General features: G+C 39.3%; 1 protein-coding gene across 1 annotated transcript in view; it reads right to left on the bottom strand.

Moving 5' to 3' along the window:
• The window catches only part of Map3k2 (mitogen-activated protein kinase kinase kinase 2), a 67,495-nt gene that overhangs the window by 13,518 nt on the left and 34,323 nt on the right, over window positions 1-19,654 (bottom strand). Inside the window, exons 3-12 of the mRNA XM_051163698.1 lie at window positions 18,037-18,155; window positions 16,698-16,738; window positions 15,190-15,289; window positions 11,705-11,818; window positions 10,911-10,998; window positions 7,552-7,682; window positions 6,164-6,243; window positions 4,816-4,883; window positions 4,575-4,667; window positions 2,292-2,498 (exon numbers count right to left, since the gene is read on the bottom strand). Of these exons, the coding sequence (XP_051019655.1) occupies window positions 2,292-2,498; window positions 4,575-4,667; window positions 4,816-4,883; window positions 6,164-6,243; window positions 7,552-7,682; window positions 10,911-10,998; window positions 11,705-11,818; window positions 15,190-15,289; window positions 16,698-16,738; window positions 18,037-18,155 (1,041 nt within the window). The remainder of the gene's footprint in view (window positions 1-2,291; window positions 2,499-4,574; window positions 4,668-4,815; window positions 4,884-6,163; window positions 6,244-7,551; window positions 7,683-10,910; window positions 10,999-11,704; window positions 11,819-15,189; window positions 15,290-16,697; window positions 16,739-18,036; window positions 18,156-19,654) is intronic.

Raw genomic sequence — 19,654 nt, 5'->3', positions numbered from 1 at the left:
TGGGAGGTGAAGACAGGAGGATCAAGTGCTCACGTTCATCTTCTGATACACATGGACTATGAGACCAGTCTGGAATACATGTCAGAATACATTCTGCCTCACAAAACACAAGAGAAAATCCTCAAAGGAGAGCGAGAGTGAGAGAACAAAGACAGGGGCATAGGTGTAGAGTAGCATCAAAGAGTAAAGGACCGAAGAGGAAATCTGAAAAGCAGGCAAAAAGAGGAAAGAAAGAGCACACTGCTTGACGAGGAATCTTTGCTGAAGACAATGCTGAAGACAAAAATTAAAAGTTAATTTCTTTTCAAAAACTATATAGGCCAAAGGACAAAAGATAATTTGAAAACATTGATTTTTATTTTTTAAGAAAATCTAGGCCGGGCATGGTGGCACATGCCTTTAATCCCAGCACAAGGGAGGCAGAGGCAGGCGGATCTCTCTGATTTCGAGGCCAGCCTGGTCTACAAAGGGAGGCCAGGACAGCCAAGGCTACACAGAGAAACCTGTCTCAAAAAGCCAAAAAAAGAAAAAAGAAACTCTATACGCAGGAAAATATCTTTCAAAAATAAAGAAAAAATATTTTAAAACAAATAAAGGTTAAAATGAATGCATCACTAATAGACTTGAATGACCAAAAAAAAAAAAAAAAGGTTAAATTCAACCCTTCAAACAAGAATTTTATATCTGACTGAGTCTTGACTCTATATAAAGATCTATAGAAACAGATAAACTGAAGGTATGTACAAAACACATACCAACGATTTCCTTCCTTTTTTAAAATTGTTTATGGGTGTTATGTGTGTCTGTGCACCAATTGTGTACCTAGTGCCCTCGGAGGCCAAAAGAAGGCATTGGATCCTCTGGGAATAGAGTGACAGACAATTGTAAGCTGCCATGTGGGTGCTGGGAACTGAATCCAGGTCCTCTAGAACAGCAGCCAGTGTTCACCGTTAGGCCAACTCTCCAGAGCCTCCCTCTCCTTATTTTCAGTCTTTAAAGATGGTTGTCAAGTAAAGGCAATGTAGCGTGGTGTTATAGATGTAAGAGAGTGACAACACCAGCAAAGGGGGATTTAGGTCATGCAAGCTTTACTGCAGTCTCTACCTTCAAGCTGGAGCATATAAAGACACTGTTGCTAAAGTTCAAAGACTTTGCAACCCGCTCTCACTTACTACAGCCCTGTGCCCACTATTTCTGTAAGACAGTCCCACATCGGGAAACACAAGAATGTTCCCAGAGAGGATGACTCAAGAGGGAAGACCCAACCTGAATGTGGGGTCCTTCTCTCCTGGGCTGGGAACCCCAAACCAGGGTACAAGAGGAAAATTAACCCAGGACCACCAGTCTTCTTGCTTCCAGCTTCAGACTAACCCTGAGCAGCCCCTCCCTGCTCCACCATCACGCCTTCCCTCCATGGTGGACTTCATCATCTGAACTCAGGAGCCAAAAGATGCCCGTCTGAAGTTGCTTTGGGCAACAAGAAAACAAGCTCATGCATATCCTGAACGAGTGTTAACAGCTGTAACACTAACTCCCAATCCACAAACACATGCACACGTGCACACATTCTGATATATTCAAAAAAACAGGGCCAGAGAGACAGCTACTCAGTGCTGATGGAACTATTTTGGGAAGTTCTGGAAACAGGAGGTGGAGCCTTGCTAGAGGACATCTATCACTAGGGAGGAGGGTACCTCTGAAGGTTACCCCTCATCCGTGCATGTGGGAACAGGTATATACCCTCTACCGGTGCTCCCCCACCATGGTGTTCCGCCTCATAGAGAGCCAAGGACTGTAGATGAAAACCTTGAGCCAAAATCCATCTTTCCTCCCTTAGGTTATTTTGGTAAGATGCTGAGTCAGCAATGAAAGTCTAACACACACACACACACACACACACACAAACACACACACACACACCCTAGTAAATCTCTATACATATTTAGAATCTAGATTAAATGCTATCCTGTAATTCTTCCTTCATAAACCAATCTCCTTCTAAGACTATTTCTTAGAAGTCTCAAATAAAGTCTCAGTGCTTAGCAGTAATGTAGAATTGAATGGATGAGAACAATTAATATCAATTTTCCTAATCAAGATCAACTTTCCTAGTCAAGAACAATTAGCTAAAGTAATTAGCAGTAACACCCACTTACACCTGACAGCCTAGGCACCTTCAAATATCACATCACTATCTCTTCCGAAGAGCTTCTTTCCTGAGTTCTGACTTGCCATTTACTCCCATTTATTCCTGTTAACATAAAACGATACTATGCATTTCTATTACTTACAGCGGCTGGGTGGGCTGATGTCTGTGACAGTCAAAGTAGGATTGTCTATGTCACTTCCCCTTCTTCTTATTCGACTGTCGTCATACTCTGGAGTAAAGATACTGCTTCCACTACTAGTGCTTAAGGAGTGGTCAGTGGGACTGAAACTCACGGGAGACCGGAAGCTGGTGCCCTGGGTCCTTCGAGCTCTTGGAAACGTCTTACGACCTACAAAGTGAAGACAGACTTAATTTACTACTTTTATTAATGTTCTACACCTTTAAGGTACTTACCCATCTACAGTGTAAGGAATAAGAATCTGCTCTGTCAATATAGGCTGACAAAGCTAAAGAAACAATGATGACGCGTGTGAGGGGTGGTAGTGAATACAAATCCATGTCCTCCTATGGGGAGTACACATGCTCTCATGTGCAGATGAAAAACAGAAGAAAGCCTTCACTTTCAAAGTTTATTGTTTTCCAATTTCTAATAGTGACTTTAAAATAAACATAAAACCAAATTGGAAAGTTACAGGTAGCACAAAGAATCTGTTCTGGTTGTTCTTTTGTTTGTTTTGTCAACTTGACACAAGCTGGAGTCATCTAGGAAAAGGAAATCTCACTGAGGAACTACCTCCATCAGATAGGCCTGTAAGCCATCTGTGGCACACGTTCTTGATTCATGATAGGTGTGGGAGAGTCCAGCTCACTGTGGGTGGTGCCACCCTAGGGCAGATGGTCCTGGGTTGTATAAGAAAGGTGGCTGAAAGCCAGGCATGGTGGTGCACGCCTTTAATCCCAGCACTCGGGAGGCAGAGGCAGGTGGATCGCTGTGAGCACGAGGCCAGCCTGGTCTACAAAGTGAGTCTAGGATGGCCAAGGCTACACAGAGAAACCCTGTCTCAAAAAACAAAAAAAAAAAAAAAATAAATAAATGAAAAGAAAAAAAGAAAGGTGGCTGAGCGAGCCAGTAAGCAGCATTTTCATGGCTTATGCATCAGGTCTCACCCTGACATCTCTTCATAGTGAACTATAAGCTGCTAGGTGGAATAAACCCTTTCACACCCAAGTTGGTTTTGCTCATGGTGTTGATCACAGTAGTGGAGGGCAAACTAAGATGCCAACACATCCACATTTATTCACAACAGCAAAGAAATGGAAACAGTCTGGATATCCATCAAGATAATGGATAATGAAAATGACATATACATACTATGGAGGTTTGAATGAGAATGCCCCCAATAGGCTCATATATTTTAACGCTTGGACTCCAGCTGATGTACAGTATTAGAATGTGTGGTCTTGTGGGAGTAAGTATGTAACTGGGACTGGGCTTTGAGGTTTCAAATGTTGCCGAGTGTCTCTCCTTCCTGCAGCCCACTGATCTGGACACAGAACTCTCAGCTACCTCTCCAGCACCATGCCCACCCGCTATGCTTCCACCATGACCATAATGTGCTGAACCTCATAAACTCTAAGCCAGCCCTAATTAAATGTTTCCTTTAGAAAAGTTGCCATGATTGATCATAGTGTCTCTTTACTGCAATAGAACACATGCCCATGGAGGCCAAGACCGACATGGGGTATCTTCTTCAACCACTCTCCACCTTTATCACCTTTTATTTATTTGTCTATTTACTTAAGCATAACCATGTAACTTATTGATTTAATTTATTTAGGATAGGGTGTTCTGTAGCTCTGACTGGCCTGGACCTGGACCCACGGTGTGGGCAAGGGTGGCCTCCTACGTGCTGGGATTAAAGGTTCAGCAAAAGATGATATCTTTAGCTCTTGGGTTTCTCACTAAACCTGAAGTTCATTGACTCAGCTCTGCTGGCCAAGCCTTGGAGATCTGCTTGTTCCACATCCTTCCCTGCAGCTCAGGCTGGGGTGCACACTGTGGTCCCCAGCTCTTACATGGGCTCTGGGGTCTGAACTCAGCTTCCTGTGCTTGCACAGCACACACTTGACTGAGTTACTGCTCAGTCACCAGATAAGAAGGCTGCTGTCTTAGTTTTGCTTGTCTTGTTTGAAACCTGGTCTCTCTGTGCAGCTAGCTGTCCTGGTACTCAACATGTAGACCAGCCTGGCCTTGAACTCAGAGATCTGCTGACTCTGCCTCCTGAGTGCTAAGACTAAAAGTATGTGCTACTATTCTTGGCAAAGGTTTCTTCTTTTTCTTTCTTTTCTTTTTTAAGCAGAAAATTAAGTGACTCAGGAACAAATTACTTGGCTATCATAAACATGGAGCTTTTAAAATGTACACTCATGTCATCTGTTCCCACAGTGTGATGCTCAAACTTACCGTCATTGTACTCTTGGTGATGATATGAAACATGGTACCTTCTTGGATATGTTCCTCCTTTGCCAAATTTCTCAAAAATAGGGTTATCATAGTCTGTTAAGACATAAGAACACTATCATTAAAAAAGTAAAATCTTCTTAACAATGAAAAGCATATTATCATTTTTAATAATTTTCAAAAAATTTCCCCCTTAGCCAAAATATGACATAAACGTTCAATCATGTAAATTTTACAGTCTAACCTGAGAATTCCTGGTGATTATCTGGGTAGCTCTGTGCTCTAGGCATCCGTGACTTTGGATAGCTTTCTCTGTAAATAGAAAATGTAAGATTAAATTAAAAGAGGGTGTGTAATAATAAATTAAAAAATCTTTAAGCAATCTGTGTGTGTGTGTGTGTGTGTGTGTGTGTGTGTGTGTGTGTGTGTAAAGGAGCTCACTTAAATACTAGCATGAATTTTTAAAAAGAGAAGCTTCTTTTAAAACACTCATTTGGTACACGCAGACAAAAAAACCTTGCTTTTAAAACTGTCTACCACATACAGGGATAAGAATGATGTATTTGAAAGCATGGAGGTTTTTTTCTGAAACTGTTTCTGAATCCATACTAAAGACATATGATCTTAACTTATCAAACATTAATGACAGTACACTAAAAAATTCTTTCAACCAGGCATGATGGCGCATGCCTGTAATCCTAGTACTTAGGGAGGGGAAGGCAGAGGCAGGCAGATCTCTGTAAGTTTAAGGCCAGTCTGGTCTACAAAGAGAGTCCAAGACAGCCAAGGCTACACAGAGAGACCCTGTAAAATTCTTTGGGGCAAGGAGTAGGAAACAGAGTAGTAGAGTTCCCAAGGCAAACACTGACAGGAATAGGTAAGAGAAAAGTGTATGTGAATTTCCAAATGTATATCTGTTTTCATAAAGCCCAGAAGAGACAAACAAGTATTGAATACTAATTCTGTGCTACAGGAAGACTACAAAAAGCAATGCCCTTCTGAGAACAGGAGAGGGCACCCTTACCAATGCACATTATGCACCAGAATAAATAAGAAAATATTTTTTAAATGGCAAAAATCAATCATGAGAAATTTTATAACAGTTTCAAGAGCTGCTATAAAATAACCATATGTAAACTCTAAGTTTGTGCTTGTTTTAGATACATTTCTGACAAGCAGAAATAGTAGGAATAAAAAGAAAAGAAAACCACAATGGAAGAACTAATAAAGATATTGAGCAGGGTGTGGTGGCGCACGCCTTTAAATCCCAGCACTCAAAAGGCAGAGGCAGGCGGATCTCAGTGAGTTTGAAGCCAGCCTGGTCTACAAAGCAAGTCCAGGACCGCCAGGGCTACATTCAGAAACCTTGTCTCAAAGAAAATAATAATAATAATAGTAAAAAATTGAACCCCACGAGGTTAAAAGATTTATTCACAATATAGAAAACTTTGCTTGCTTTCAGTGTAGACAGTTATCAATGAGCTACATTCTTCAGAATGTAAAATCAAAGAATTATTGATAACTCCACATTCTTATATGTATGCATATTTACTAATATGTACTAAAAAAAGCATGACTATAATCGTCATTACCCATCCAAAGGACTATCAAGTGATGGACAGCTTCCTGAGCCAGAATTTTCAGGGCTGCTTAAAGACAATGGATCCAGCATCTAGGAAAACAAAGAGTCCACCATGACTCTGCCTGATTGTAACCAAGTTACTTTAAAACAACTGTTTGAGCCGTAATATAGTATAGACTTCATCCACTCACAGTATATACTTCAATGGCTTCTAGCATATCAAGAAATGTATACAACTTTCCCCACAAGTTTAGAATTCCTTTAGAATCTTCCAAAAACAAAAACAAACAAAAACAGAAACAGAAACAAAAAAAACTCATAAAGAATAACAACCACTTTCCAGAATTACTTCGTGTTTTCTGTTTTGTTTTGTTTTTCCCCCTTTGGTTTTTCAAAACAGGGTTTCTCTGTGTAGCCTTGGCTGCTCTGGACTCACTTTGTAGACCACGCTGGCTTCAAACTCACACTGATCCACCTGCCTCTGCCTCCTGAGTGCTGGGATTAAAGGCGTACACCACCACAACCGGCTTAAACAAGTTGTGACTGCAAAACTTTGTAAGAGAAAAATGTACTTTTTCTACAGTCAAATAATTGAAGCTAAAGTAGTTTTACTTACTGAAAACTAAACAATGGCCCTGTTCAACTGAGAGGAACAACAATAGAGGGACTGCTCCATTAGGAGATATAAAATGCTGCAGTACTGAGGGCACTCAGTACAAAGTAAGTACCTAACAGCAACTACACACACACGGACGCACGCACGCACGCACACACGCACGCACACACGCACGCACACACGCACGCACGCACGCACGCACATACAATTCTGAGTAGTACAAAACTGAAGCATTTAAAAATGTTATAGACAGTTCAGGAACTTCACTTCATAAAGTATTTATAGTTTTACTCTATCTTTAAAGTATTCATGAAGCCAAGCAGTGGTGGTGTTTGCCTTCAGAACCAATACTCTATAGGGTTAAGGCCAACCTGACTACAGAGTGAGAGCCTGGACAGCCAGGGCTACACAGAGAAACCTTGTCTTGGAAAAAACAAAACAAAACAAAACAAAACAAAAACACAACAACAATCAATAAAACAAGTAAATATATAAAATAAAGTGTTTGTTAAGAAATCTGAGTGTCAGGGAATCTAAGATTATACAACCCAAATGCATCATAGATGATCAATACAAGAAAACTAGCTTGTTCCATTTTTTTTTTGACATACCAATCAAAAAAGGCATATATAGCCTAGTAAGCAGTTTATAATAATTTGACTTAAGATTAAAGAAAATACACACACACACACACACACACACACACACACACACACACACACACACACACACCGTAGTGTATATTTATGCAAAGTGAAAACCAGTACCCAGTTCGGACTCACTTGGTCCATGCTCTCTGGAATGAACTCCCCTTCACTGTGGATGCTTGTGAACGACCCGTTCCGGGCAATCTGGTGTAGTTCGTCTGGAATGTACCCTGGGGGAGGGGAACTTCTATCTCTATTAGTGGGACCTCAAAAAGAAAAATTATGAAGTTTCATCATTGTCAGCAAGGGAACTAATTTTTGTTCAACTAAATAGGTTATATTTCTAACTACATAAAAATAACTTTAGCAGCTGGGCGGTAGTGGTGCACACCTTTAATCCCAGCACTTGGAAGGCAGAGGCAGGTGGATCTCTGTGAGTTCAAGGCCAGCCTGGTCTACAAAGTGAGTCCAGGACAGCCAAGGCTACACAGAGAAACCCTGTCTCGAAAAACAAAACTCCAAAAAGCAAACAAACAAAAAGCTTTAGCAAATGAAATCCTGTATTTACAAAAAGTTAATCAGGATATTCAGGTTCCGATCTTTTTATAGCCTTTTTAAATTCACATTCTATAACCTCATTAGACCATGCTAATTTATACTCTATTTTTCTGACTGTTGACAACGATATCCTGGGCTAAAACAAACATACTATAGAATTTTACATTAATACAACTATTTTTGAATTTCCAAAGACAATTTGTATCTGCCAGTCTTTAACATAATAAGAAACTAATACCATGATACAGTAACAGGATAAGAGCTCTGCAATCAGGGCATCGTTTAAACTCCCGCGCAGGTCGCCACGGTAGTGTCTGTTTTCACAACAGTGAACACAGTACTACATCACTTCTTGGTAAGAATGCTGTGATGGTAAGTTCATTCAGCACAAACATGTTACATACATTCAGCTCCATCATAGTCTTTCCATTCACTATCTTTAATCTTGAGAAACCTGAAGTGAGACTGCTCCTTAGTCATTTGGCTGCTATTTTGTATTTAGTATCCTGAATCTTACTTTTTATTACTTAAAATTAGACTTTTGTGGCAAGCTATATTCTTTGCATTTAAATATCTTCCTAATTTTCCAGGTGTAGTGGCACATGCCTTTAATCTCAGCACACAGGAGACAAAGGCAGACAGATATCTAAATTCAAAGTCAGCCTGGTCTGTATAGAGAGTTCCAGATTAGCCAGGCCTATATAGTAAGCTCCCCTACCCCATCCCTGCCCCCCAAAAACCCTTCATAGTTTAAGAAAAAATAGAGGAGAGCCTGGCATTTATTTAAGATAGTTTTTATTTAATTACCTGGTTCACAGGAAATAATACTATATTAACAAAGTTTTCTGATCTCCTTGTAGTTTTAAAGTAAACGTGTGTGTGTGTGTGTGTGTGTGTGTGTGTGTGTGTGTGTGTGCTGTAAGCACTTAAGTTTAAAAAATTTTTAAAGGTTAAGTATATATAAAGGGGTTATTTGTTAAGTAGAGAAAAGAAGCAAGAGAACATCTGTCTGTTAGTAAGTGTGGGCTGAGTAGAGTTCATGTCGGCTTTGTAACAGCTACAGCCACAGTCTCCCCTGCATCCCTCATATTTTTATCTTTCTGTATGCGCTCTCTCTCTGTCTCTGTCTCTGTCTCTCTCTCTCTCTCTCTGTCTCTCTCTGTGTCTCTCTCTCTCTCTCTGTCTCTCTCTAAATAAAAAAGCAATTTACTTAACTAAATGGAGACTGAGAAGGCACCTACAAAAGTTTCTTCATCCGGTTACCTGACAACTCACATTTCTTAACATTCATTGTAACGGGCATGTTAAAACACTCATAGTAATTCTGCATAATTTCCAGTTTTTTTCTTCTCCTGGCACCAAAGTCAAACAACAAGAGTACTTACTAGTGGGTTAATATTGAGGAATTCAAATGGCAATTTAACTAGTGTCCTGTCTAACAACTGAAATGAAGTGGCTGTCTTACTTTCTTCTATAAAGAAAAAAAATGTACAGTTAATAGTAGCCGTGCCTCCAGCTTGAGAAATGAAACATACTTTACAAGTACTCTGTTTATGGCTTCAAACCCATTGTTTAAAGGCAAGGGTAAAGTTACTGGTTCATAGTAAGAGAGTGCCAGAATTTGAATTCCTGTACCTCTAATATTCTTTCACCTTTTTTTTTTTTAAAGTAATAAATATCAAGTCTATCCAAGTAAGGGTAAGCCAGCTCTATTTGTGTATCCTCTCTGTGGGTTTTATCTCTGGGGTTCTGAAATAAGACTCCTGTGAGACAAAACATTTTTTTTAAAAAATCATAAAACAGCTTCTTCTAGAAAACAAAAGCACATAATTGCTTAGTTACTCACACGCTAGTTTAATCTTTTTGTTCACTGTTAGCAATCCTCTTCTATTCTAGTCATTTGAAGATTTTCAACCAAGTTTCTTACTTTGTCCTGCTCTCTTGCTTTCTCTTCTCTGTTTACTATCTCTCTTCCTCTACTCTCCCTTCACAGCTGCGCCTCAGGACCAGAGCTCATGCTAGCTGGGATGACCGCACCCTCTGTCCCATCTGCTAGAAATATTTATATCAGTTGTTCTTCAAGCACTCAAACACTTGTCAATTTTTTTGTATTTTAATTATACTTTAATAATACATTTTATTACTTTTATCTATGTGCATGTGAGTTTACATGTATGCATGTGCATGCATGTGCCAGAGAGGTCAGAAGATGGTGCTGGATCCCCTAGACCAAGGTCACAGGTCTCCAGGAGCCACCTGGCACTGGTGGAAACCGAACTTTGCCCCTTTGTGAACAGCAAACACCCTTAACCACTGAGCCATCTCTTCAGCTCCTTGTCAATGTTTTTATGGCAACAAGCATGGAGGGTTCAGAACACCTCTGCCTAGCCCAAGCTCAATAAGGCCACCAAATAATATAGTACACAGAATCTTTATTTCTTTTTATCATAAGCTTAGGTATAAAGAATACATTGTTAATGATACTAAGAAAGCAATAATAAAACACAGTCTAGATACTCTTAGCCATTTTTATATTGAGAGTAGATTCTGGCAACACATAAACCCCAGAGAACTTAGGAACAAGAGTCCAGTCTGCTCATTGTAATGTCCTATAGTTACTTTCCCTCTCTTTTCATGTCATACTTGGAGTCCAGTCTACTCATTTCAATGTCTTAGTAACTTCCCTTACCTATTAAAATTTTTATTTAAATTCTTGAATATTAAAATATTCAGTGTAGAAACAACAACTTTAAATTGGATATTGCTAGTCCTATAATATGTAAAATTAATTTCTCAGTAACATCAGCTAAGACAAAATGGTTAAGGTATATAGTCAGGGGGCTATATTCAGGGTTACAGCTCATGTTACACTACATTAAAAGGTGAGAAAGATTTGAGAAATCACTTATGTCCTTCTTCAGCCCCTCCTTTCTCACCTACTACAGACAGCCGCTTCTTCCTCTCTGCACCAAGCGGTGTGTTGTTCACATCTTCTGGTGATGGTGATGGTTCTAAATTAGTAGCCTACAAGAGAAAAGGGCAAGTAATGCTATTCTTCCCGTTGGAGGCTTTCCACAGAACCGTCCTCTTATTACAGCACAGCCTAGCTCCTCTCTGTTCTCGCTGGGCCTTTTCAAACCTACTCTTCAAAGTTTTAATCTACCAGAAGAGAGATACAAGCCTACCATCCCAGCTACTCAGAAGACAAGAGCAGGAACATCGCTTGATCCCAGGAACAGAAAAGGAGAGAGGGGGAGGAAGGAAGGGGAAAAGGGAAGGGGGACAGAGGGAGGGAAAAGGCTGGTTGAAGTGGGGAGAAGATGAACATGGTGAGACATTTCAGACCAGTAAGACGGCTCAGCCAGTAAGGGTGCTTACTGTCAACCCTGATGACTCAAGTTCAAACCCTGAAGCACCATCTGAGAATGAGAGAACTGATCTTCACACATGTACCAGCATGTACACACCCCACCTCATCTACACAAAATTAATGTAAAAAATTAAAATTACAAAATGGATATGTCAATTCTATTATAATTCTTCCCAAATTGCCAGTTTCTATTAGTTTCACATGCACAATATACTCTTATTTGTAACTCTATATAGTTTTGAGAAACAAGATTAAGCTACAACAATAAAAAGTACATAAGTTCACATTTTATAAATTAAAACATATTAAATGATTACAAGTCTTATAATCTTCAGTGAGAAATACAACCCCAATTCCTACCTGTGTACTTCCATTTACTACAAGTAGTATCTTGAGACTCTTCATGTGAATACTGCGATCCAGCAGTTCCACAGCTTTGTCCAAGTCATCTTGGGTAGTTAATGGAATTACCAACTGAACAAAAAGAGACAAAAGCATCACACCCGGTCAAGCTCTTCCATGAGCAGTGTCATTACTGTAGTATCATAAATCTCAAAACACAGCAGGGTGTGGTGGCGCACGCCTTTAATCCCAGCACTCGGGAGGCAGAGGCAGGTGAATCTCTGTGAGTTCGAGGCCAGCCTGGTCTACAAAGCAAGTCTAGGACAGCCAAGGCTACACAGAGAAACCCTGTCTCGAAAAACAAAACAAAACAAATCTCAAAACACGCTGTACTTTATTACTACAATGAACATCTGAGGAGTATACGCATCTCTGTTCTCTATTCCGGCATTCTGCTCTCTACTTTAGCACCACTAAAATCTCAGAATGAATATAAAAAGTTAAAATTTTTGCCTTATTAATAATTATAAACTTCTAGCAAATATGTCTAAAAATTAATTTTCTATATTTGTATAACATTGTTAAATTTAAGGTATAGTAGGTATATTCATACCTAAGAACATTAAAAGGTATACACACAGATTATATAAATAAGGAACTGCTTTTCATCATGACAAAAACTTCTGACTTCTTTTCTCGCAGTGACCAGATCTGCACTCTGCCTGGCGCGTTTGCAATGTAACGAGCCCTGAGTGTCAGTGAGCGCTGCCATGGGAAGGTGTCATCAGCCACATATCTGCAATCCACAGTTCACCTGTACTCATCACTGGTCCTGGTAGTCTATACCACTACACTCTAGAACAAGTAAACTAAGTGAGTAATCATCTCAGGAAATCCTTGATGTGAAATCTACTTTTGTTAGTCCTCTCTCTCATGGCTAAGATGTTACAAAGGACAAAAGCAACAAAGAGGCCTATGAAAAAAAGTATGATTCACATAATTTACAAAAATCAAAATCTTGATTTTTTAAAGAAAAAAAAAGTCTTGCAGCTTAAGAAGACCGTCAGTGATATAAAAAGTATGTATTGTTTCACTGGAACAGGAACACAGTAAAAACAAATGAACATATACCACACTCACTAGCCATCTCTAACGCATGTGAAACATTTAAATGTAAAGTACGCTTGGCTGAGAGCTTTCTACAGGATAAATCCCTAGAGATGAGGCTCCCCTCCAGCAGAGCACAGCAAAGAGCAGGCCCTTGGCAAATGCTGCTCAGTGCATACCCTAGGGCAAGCACTAGAGGTGCACCCACACCCAGAACCTACTATGGTACATAATCACTCTGGAGACTGTCCTATGAAACAATGTTTTGTTTTGTTGAGAATGACAGAAGTTCAAGGCTATCCTAGGCTATGTAGTGAGTGTTGGGCCAGCCTATGTTACATAGCAAGATTCTGTCTCATAAATAAATAAATAAAGTTGCTAAATGTAAATATAAAACAGGATTGATTTGAATTCTTTTACTCTTGCTTACATTTGTCTATTCTGTAGTTAAAAGTTTATTCCAATTTCTATTTGCAGCTAATTTTTTGCTAGTACACATCATCTTAGTCTCATTTCCTATTGCTGATAAAATACCCTGTGAGGGAGGGAGAAGGGAAAAAAGAGTAGATGACGGGGTTAGAAGGCAGGGTGGCTTCGTTTCCCTGAATTAGGAGATAATGGTTCAAGATCAAATTATTTATATGGGAGACAAACCTAGGTAGGGGAGTGGGAAAAATGAAGAAAGAAGGGAAGGTGGCCATGAAAAGTACATCATCCAGAGAGCTCCCCTTTAAGACAGTTAATCATCTACCCTCTGTGTGCTTCATCCCGTGCCCATACCTCTAGAAAACCCTGAAAACCTCAGGCTGTCAGCTAAACACCTGGCCAGCATGTACATATTATAAAGTACCAAGAAAAGATTGGGTAAGAAATATGCTTATGCATAATTAAAACTTTAATTACTTGAAAAGTAAAATGTAGAGATATTGCTATAGACAGTACTCAACACTGTTCAAGATCCTGTTTAAGATACTGATTTGTACTTAGGAAAAGATGCCCATCTACCTTACTGGGATTCCTATCTGGCCCTTCTGTGCTGTGATTGTAAGCCAGTGCAGGCAGAACAGGCTGACACTGGCTGCTGGTGTTGCTGCAGCCCCTGGAGCTCCCAGAATGATGGACTGTCTTTTTATTCAGCAGAAGAAACATTTTATGTTGTAGTAAGCAATAGGCTATGCTGCTTACAGCAATGAATAAAAAGTGTCTTCCATGTTCAAATGAATATTTTCATCTCTGAGCTATTTTGAGGTATTTTATTTGCACAAGGTTTCATGTAGTTTGTTGTTGTTGTTGTTGTTACTATTGTTTTGTTTGTTTTTGAGACATGTTTTCTCTGTGTAGCCTTGGCTGTCCTGGACTCGCTTTGTAGACCAGGCTGGCCTCAAATGTACAGAGATTTGCCTATCTCTGCCTCTCTCCAAGTGCTGAAATTATAGGCCTGCGACACTGCACCCAGCTTCATGCACCTTCTTAGATAAATTATACTATGACTTCCCTCATCATTCCATCCCTACTGGTACCCTTCCTGTTCACACACTGTTCTCAAGCTGTCCAATCTTCCATTCTTCCCTTGAAACTCTGCAGGGCTGACTTTCCATACTAAACTCTCAGTATAAATAATGCCTGAGCTAGTTTCTTCTTCGTAACACAGAGGACACTCATTGACTTTTTTGTTTGGTTTTTTTTTGGAGGCAGAGTCTCTCTCTGCAGCCCTAGCTGTCCTGAAACTCATTACACCCGCCTCTGCCTCCAGAGTGCTGGGACAAAGCATGCACCACTGAGCTTTCATCTTTCTTTATTCACTGTCACAAGACTTTATGCATTTCCTTCAAGGATCTTCAACTCCTCATTGTCTTCTGCTTCCACAAACCTGGAATGCTTACCCCAAAAAAGGCTGCAACTCATACACATAACATTAGGCCAGTAAAAAGTATTTTCTGAAGATTAAAAAAAAGTTAACTAAAATATTTAAGATCTCATAAACAGTAAGAAACTCTGGTTACCTTCTAATCTTAAGATTAAAACAGGTTTTCTGAAAAACAGTAAATCCTCATGAGAACACGTACTAACCCCAAACACCAATATAGGAATCAGAAAGTACCCTAACCGATATCACAGTGATCTAACTGTCCCAAGCAAAGTGAGTTCACTGAATACAGAGCAAAAGGGAAAATGAAAGCAGAGAACACCAAGGTGGTGCCTATTTCCTTCTACCAGGTAGCCCTAATGATTTGCACAGTAGCACTTCCACTTAACAGAGTAAAATTTACAAATGTACATTTCATTCATCAAATGTATCATTTTTCACTAATCACCAAACAAAACCACAATCTCCTACATGAACACACTAATTTTCCAAAATAAGGAATGCTACAAGAGAAACGGCACATGTTTACCTCATTGTTGGTATAGTGCAGGTCCATAGACTGGCCAAAGGCAATTTTAGACTTAGACCTTAGATCTTCTAGTTTAACTGGTCTGGTAACCTGCAGGATTCTACATAAAAATAATTTTTAAGTATTTTATTTTGTCATAAACAATATGTTTACAACCATTCTACTTTGTTAGATAAAAAATAAGTAAAAATTATAAAACACTTGATCAAATACAAAACTTTTTAATATAAAAATTTTAAACCATTTATATTTGTTCTACTCTAATTATAATCTGTTTAAATATTTTCTATACAATGTCCCATCTGCATATGTGCCTGCACGCCAGAAGAGGGCACCAGATCTCATTATAGATGGCTGTGAGCCACCATGTGGTTGCTGGGAATTGAACTCAGAACCTCTGGAAGAGCAACCAGTGCTCTTAACCTCGAAGCCATCTCTCCAGCCCTCTAATTTTAATTTTTAAAGGAAAATAAAGTTTTAAAGTCACAATCACATAAATATTAAAGCTCTATTTAAAGCATTTATTTAGGAAAGTGTTTGAATTTAATTCAAAACTATGTGACATTTGTGTAACAGAATGCAATGAAACTTTTAAGAATAATAAGTTATTCATCCTATGGAGATCAAATTTTGATTTATGGATCCTTACCAATTCACAGTTTTAGCACATATATTACAGAAGCATCTATAAGGCATCTTACAGGGACTAAAGTGAAATGCAACTATAGCATTTGCTCCCCTACCCTGGGCTGGCTGGCGCAGAGAGTACTCACTGAGTGTAGAGAGCAGCACACGCCCATGCTCACTTTATAAGCCACACACTAAGTACAGAGCTGAATACCAGGAAACAACTCCAATAGTTTATGGTATGCAAGGGATACTCTCCCCCAGTGTCTCCGATGCAATATGTTTACATCTTCAAGTTACATGACTTGTGAGCCATTTTAAATTCCTTAAGACTAACAGGTCTTTTATTAATGGGACACTAACAACAAGAAAAATTATCTTCTGCAACTCCTATTATGTCTTTCTGTCAGCTCTCACCAGCTGCACTTTTGCCCTGAGGCACAGGCACCAGGCGGACACCAGGCATAAAAGGTTAGGCTTACGCTCCTGCTAAGTACGTAGCCCGTGGCCACCATTCCAACTCACTCTACAACACTTTTAACAATATACACCATAATACTGAAGCCACTTGGGAGTAATCAAAATTTTTACTCAGAAATAAAAGTAAATGGTAAAATTTTAAAGTGTATATTATGAGGTGATCTATTTACTTCCCAATTTTCCAAAGCAAGCACATTCAATATTTCTAACAGCTAGCATGCATTCTGACATACTCTGTTTCTTGTCATTCTAAGTGCATGTCACACATTACCAAAGACTATTCCATTTTCAATTTCAAAACCACCAAACTTCACTCAAATCCGGGAAGAATTTTTAATAGCTTAACTGGAACATACATTTGATCATATAAATCAACTAATGCGTAAGGCTTCCTTGCTTACCTTTTTTCTCCTCTATGTTCAAATTTGACTCGGACATCATTCTATAATAAAATTAAGATTACCAGTCATAATCATGCAGAGACCAGATACATTTGTAAGTCAGTTAACACAGAGCAGAAGAGAGGGGAGGGGGTTTCATCTTCCAGGTGCAATTCCAATCACCTGACATCTGCCAAAGAGCTGAGTTGAGAATGACAGTGCCAGATGTGACGATAGGAAAGAGCACCAGTACCTACTCCTGCAGGGATGGCCTGAGCCTAAGGAAATCCAGATGCTGTCTGTACTGCAGTCCTTCCTCATCTGTGGGTTCAAGGCTTCTGGACATATGTTTGTTGGTTTGCTTCTTTTTCCTTATTAAGTTCTGAACTTTCACCCTTTCTCCTAAAAAGAAGTACTTTAAGGCTTCTTTTCTGCATATTCAAACTGTCAGTACCTTTACTCTCGTATTTTAACAGTCAATCCCATTGCTTAAATAGCTTCCAAGTGACAAACGGAGAAGTAGCACACACAGTGTGGGTACCACACACAGAGAGTACAGTTCATGTCCTGAGCAGAGGAAAGCAGGACGGTGTGAGGTTTCCTATGCTACTCGAAGCGGCATGGAGTTATCTCTTAGACCTGCCTGTGTCTACAGCGTTGCATCTGTTATTCCCTGATCTAAGCTGACTGAGGTAACAGAAACTGTGGAGGGGGACTCTAGTGTTTCTACTTTCTACTCTTTCTGTCTCATACTAATCTTGTTTATAGGAATCAAAATCACTCATTATAAGTATCCAGAAGAGACTTCTGGAGGAAACAAACAAAAGAAACTGTTTATCTTAGGTGCTTAAACAATGGATGCAATAGTAACTTTAACAAGCAATTGTCATAAAGCTTTTTTTTTAATGTGCATTCATTTTTTTTATTGTCACTATTTCTTCAATACTGTACCTACATATAACATTTATATTGTGCCACATATTAAATGTAAATTCAAGATCAAAATGCACACTTGTCAGATAATGTATTAAACATAACATTTGATTCAAAATATAAAAGAAGTTCTTACAAGATCAGACTATGAAAGTAATTCATAAAACAACAAAATACTCTTACTAAGATACTACTGATGTTGGGATTAGAAAGACGGCTCAGTGGTGAAGAACACATACTGCTCTTACAGAGGACCAAAGCTCAGTTCCCACCACACAGGACACGTGGCTCACAACCACCTGTAACTCCAGCTGCAAGGGGAATCCATGGGCACCTACAATTTCATGCACATACCCACACAGACACAAACACACACATAATTTAAAAATAATAAAAAATTGCTGAAAATTATTACTGGAATAAATACCTGTTTTTTTGGTGATGAAGGTTTTGCTTTTCTGGTTTCCTGTAAAGATAATGCTGGACGACTGGCCTTGTGAAGGACAGCCAAATCTTGCATGATTGAATTCAAAGCTTGCTGATCATCTGGGTATTTTAAAAAGAAGACATACAAATACATACATTTTTAAAAGAACTGTAACCTCAACATATATTTATCATGACATAAAGCATATTTTTAATGGAATTTAATTAGAAGATGCACTGGCTGGACTAGAGAGTGCTTGCTGCGCTTTCAGAAGATCCAACTGTGATTCCTAGCATTCACGTCGTATCGAGCAGCTTTCAGCACCTGTGACTCTGATTCCAGGGAATCCTGTGTCCTCTTCTAACCTCCCCAGGCACCCACACACACGTGGCACATACTCATAGATAAAATAAATCTTTTGTTGTTATGAAGACAGGGTCTCTTTACAAAGCCCTGGCTGGCCTAGAGCTTATTGCGTACATCAGGCTGGCTTTGGACACAGAGATCCACCTGCCTCTTTTTATGAAATAAAAATGCTATTTGTGTTACAAGAAATTAAAAAAAAAAAACCAAAACCTTTTAAGAACTAACATCAAAACTGCTTAAGACTCAAACTCAACATAAACTAAGTACCCACACAAGACATTTATTTTTGTTTTAAATATTTTTATTTTACTTATTATTTTGTATTATTTTTAATTGTGTGTGGGTATATGTCTGTGCGTAAATACGTATATATGAGTGCAGGTGCCCATGAAGGCCAGAGGTGTCAGGTTCCCTAGAACTGGAGTTACAGGGAGGTGATTGTGAGCCACCTAATGCAGGCGCTGGGGATGGAACTCAGGTCCTCTGGGAGAGCAGTCTGCGCTCTTCACTGCCAAGCTTCCCTTCCAGCCCCACTTATAAGGGAGGTAAAGTCACTCTAATTCCTTCAGTGATTTAATGCCCTGAGTCAAAACAGCCTTACTAGAACAAATTCTTTTGTATGACTCCTAAACAAACAACAACCACACTTCAAAAACCTTAATTAAAAAAAATGAGGGAAAAAAACTTGTGTAAACATGTTCTTCCTTTACCAATTATATCCAAAATACAGGCTTCATTTTAGAGCTGTGTTTCTGTTACTAATGCTTAGAGAAACAGAAAAGTTCCGTCTGTGGACACTGGCCTACTATACTTTATGGGTTCTCTCAAACTTCTTCCCAAGACTACAAACATAAAAGCATTTATCAGCTTGGAGAGATGGCTCAGTGGTTGAGAGCACTGGCTGATCTTCCAGAGGACCCTGGTTCAATTCTCAGAATCCACACTGTGGCTCACAACTGTCTGTGATTCCGGTCCCAGGGTTCTGACACCCTCACACAGATGTATATATACATGCAGGCAAAACATCAATGCAGATACATTAGATAAATCTTTTAAAAATAAATAAAAGTTATTTATCAAAAAGGCCAATAGCAATCTAAAAATAACAATGTACAACTGGAGGGATGGCTCAGCAGTTAAGAGCACTGGCTCTGCTTGCCGAGGACCAGGGTTCAGTTCCTGGCACCTACACTGTGGTTCATAGCTGCGTGTAACTCCAGTTCCAGATAATCCCATAGCCTCTATTACCTAC

The sequence above is a fragment of the Acomys russatus genome, chromosome 20 (assembly GCF_903995435.1).
Source record: "Acomys russatus chromosome 20, mAcoRus1.1, whole genome shotgun sequence".
NCBI lineage: Eukaryota > Metazoa > Chordata > Mammalia > Rodentia > Muridae > Acomys > Acomys russatus.
The sequence above is the reverse complement of the archived record's forward strand: the minus strand, read 5'-3'. Positions and strand labels throughout refer to the sequence as shown.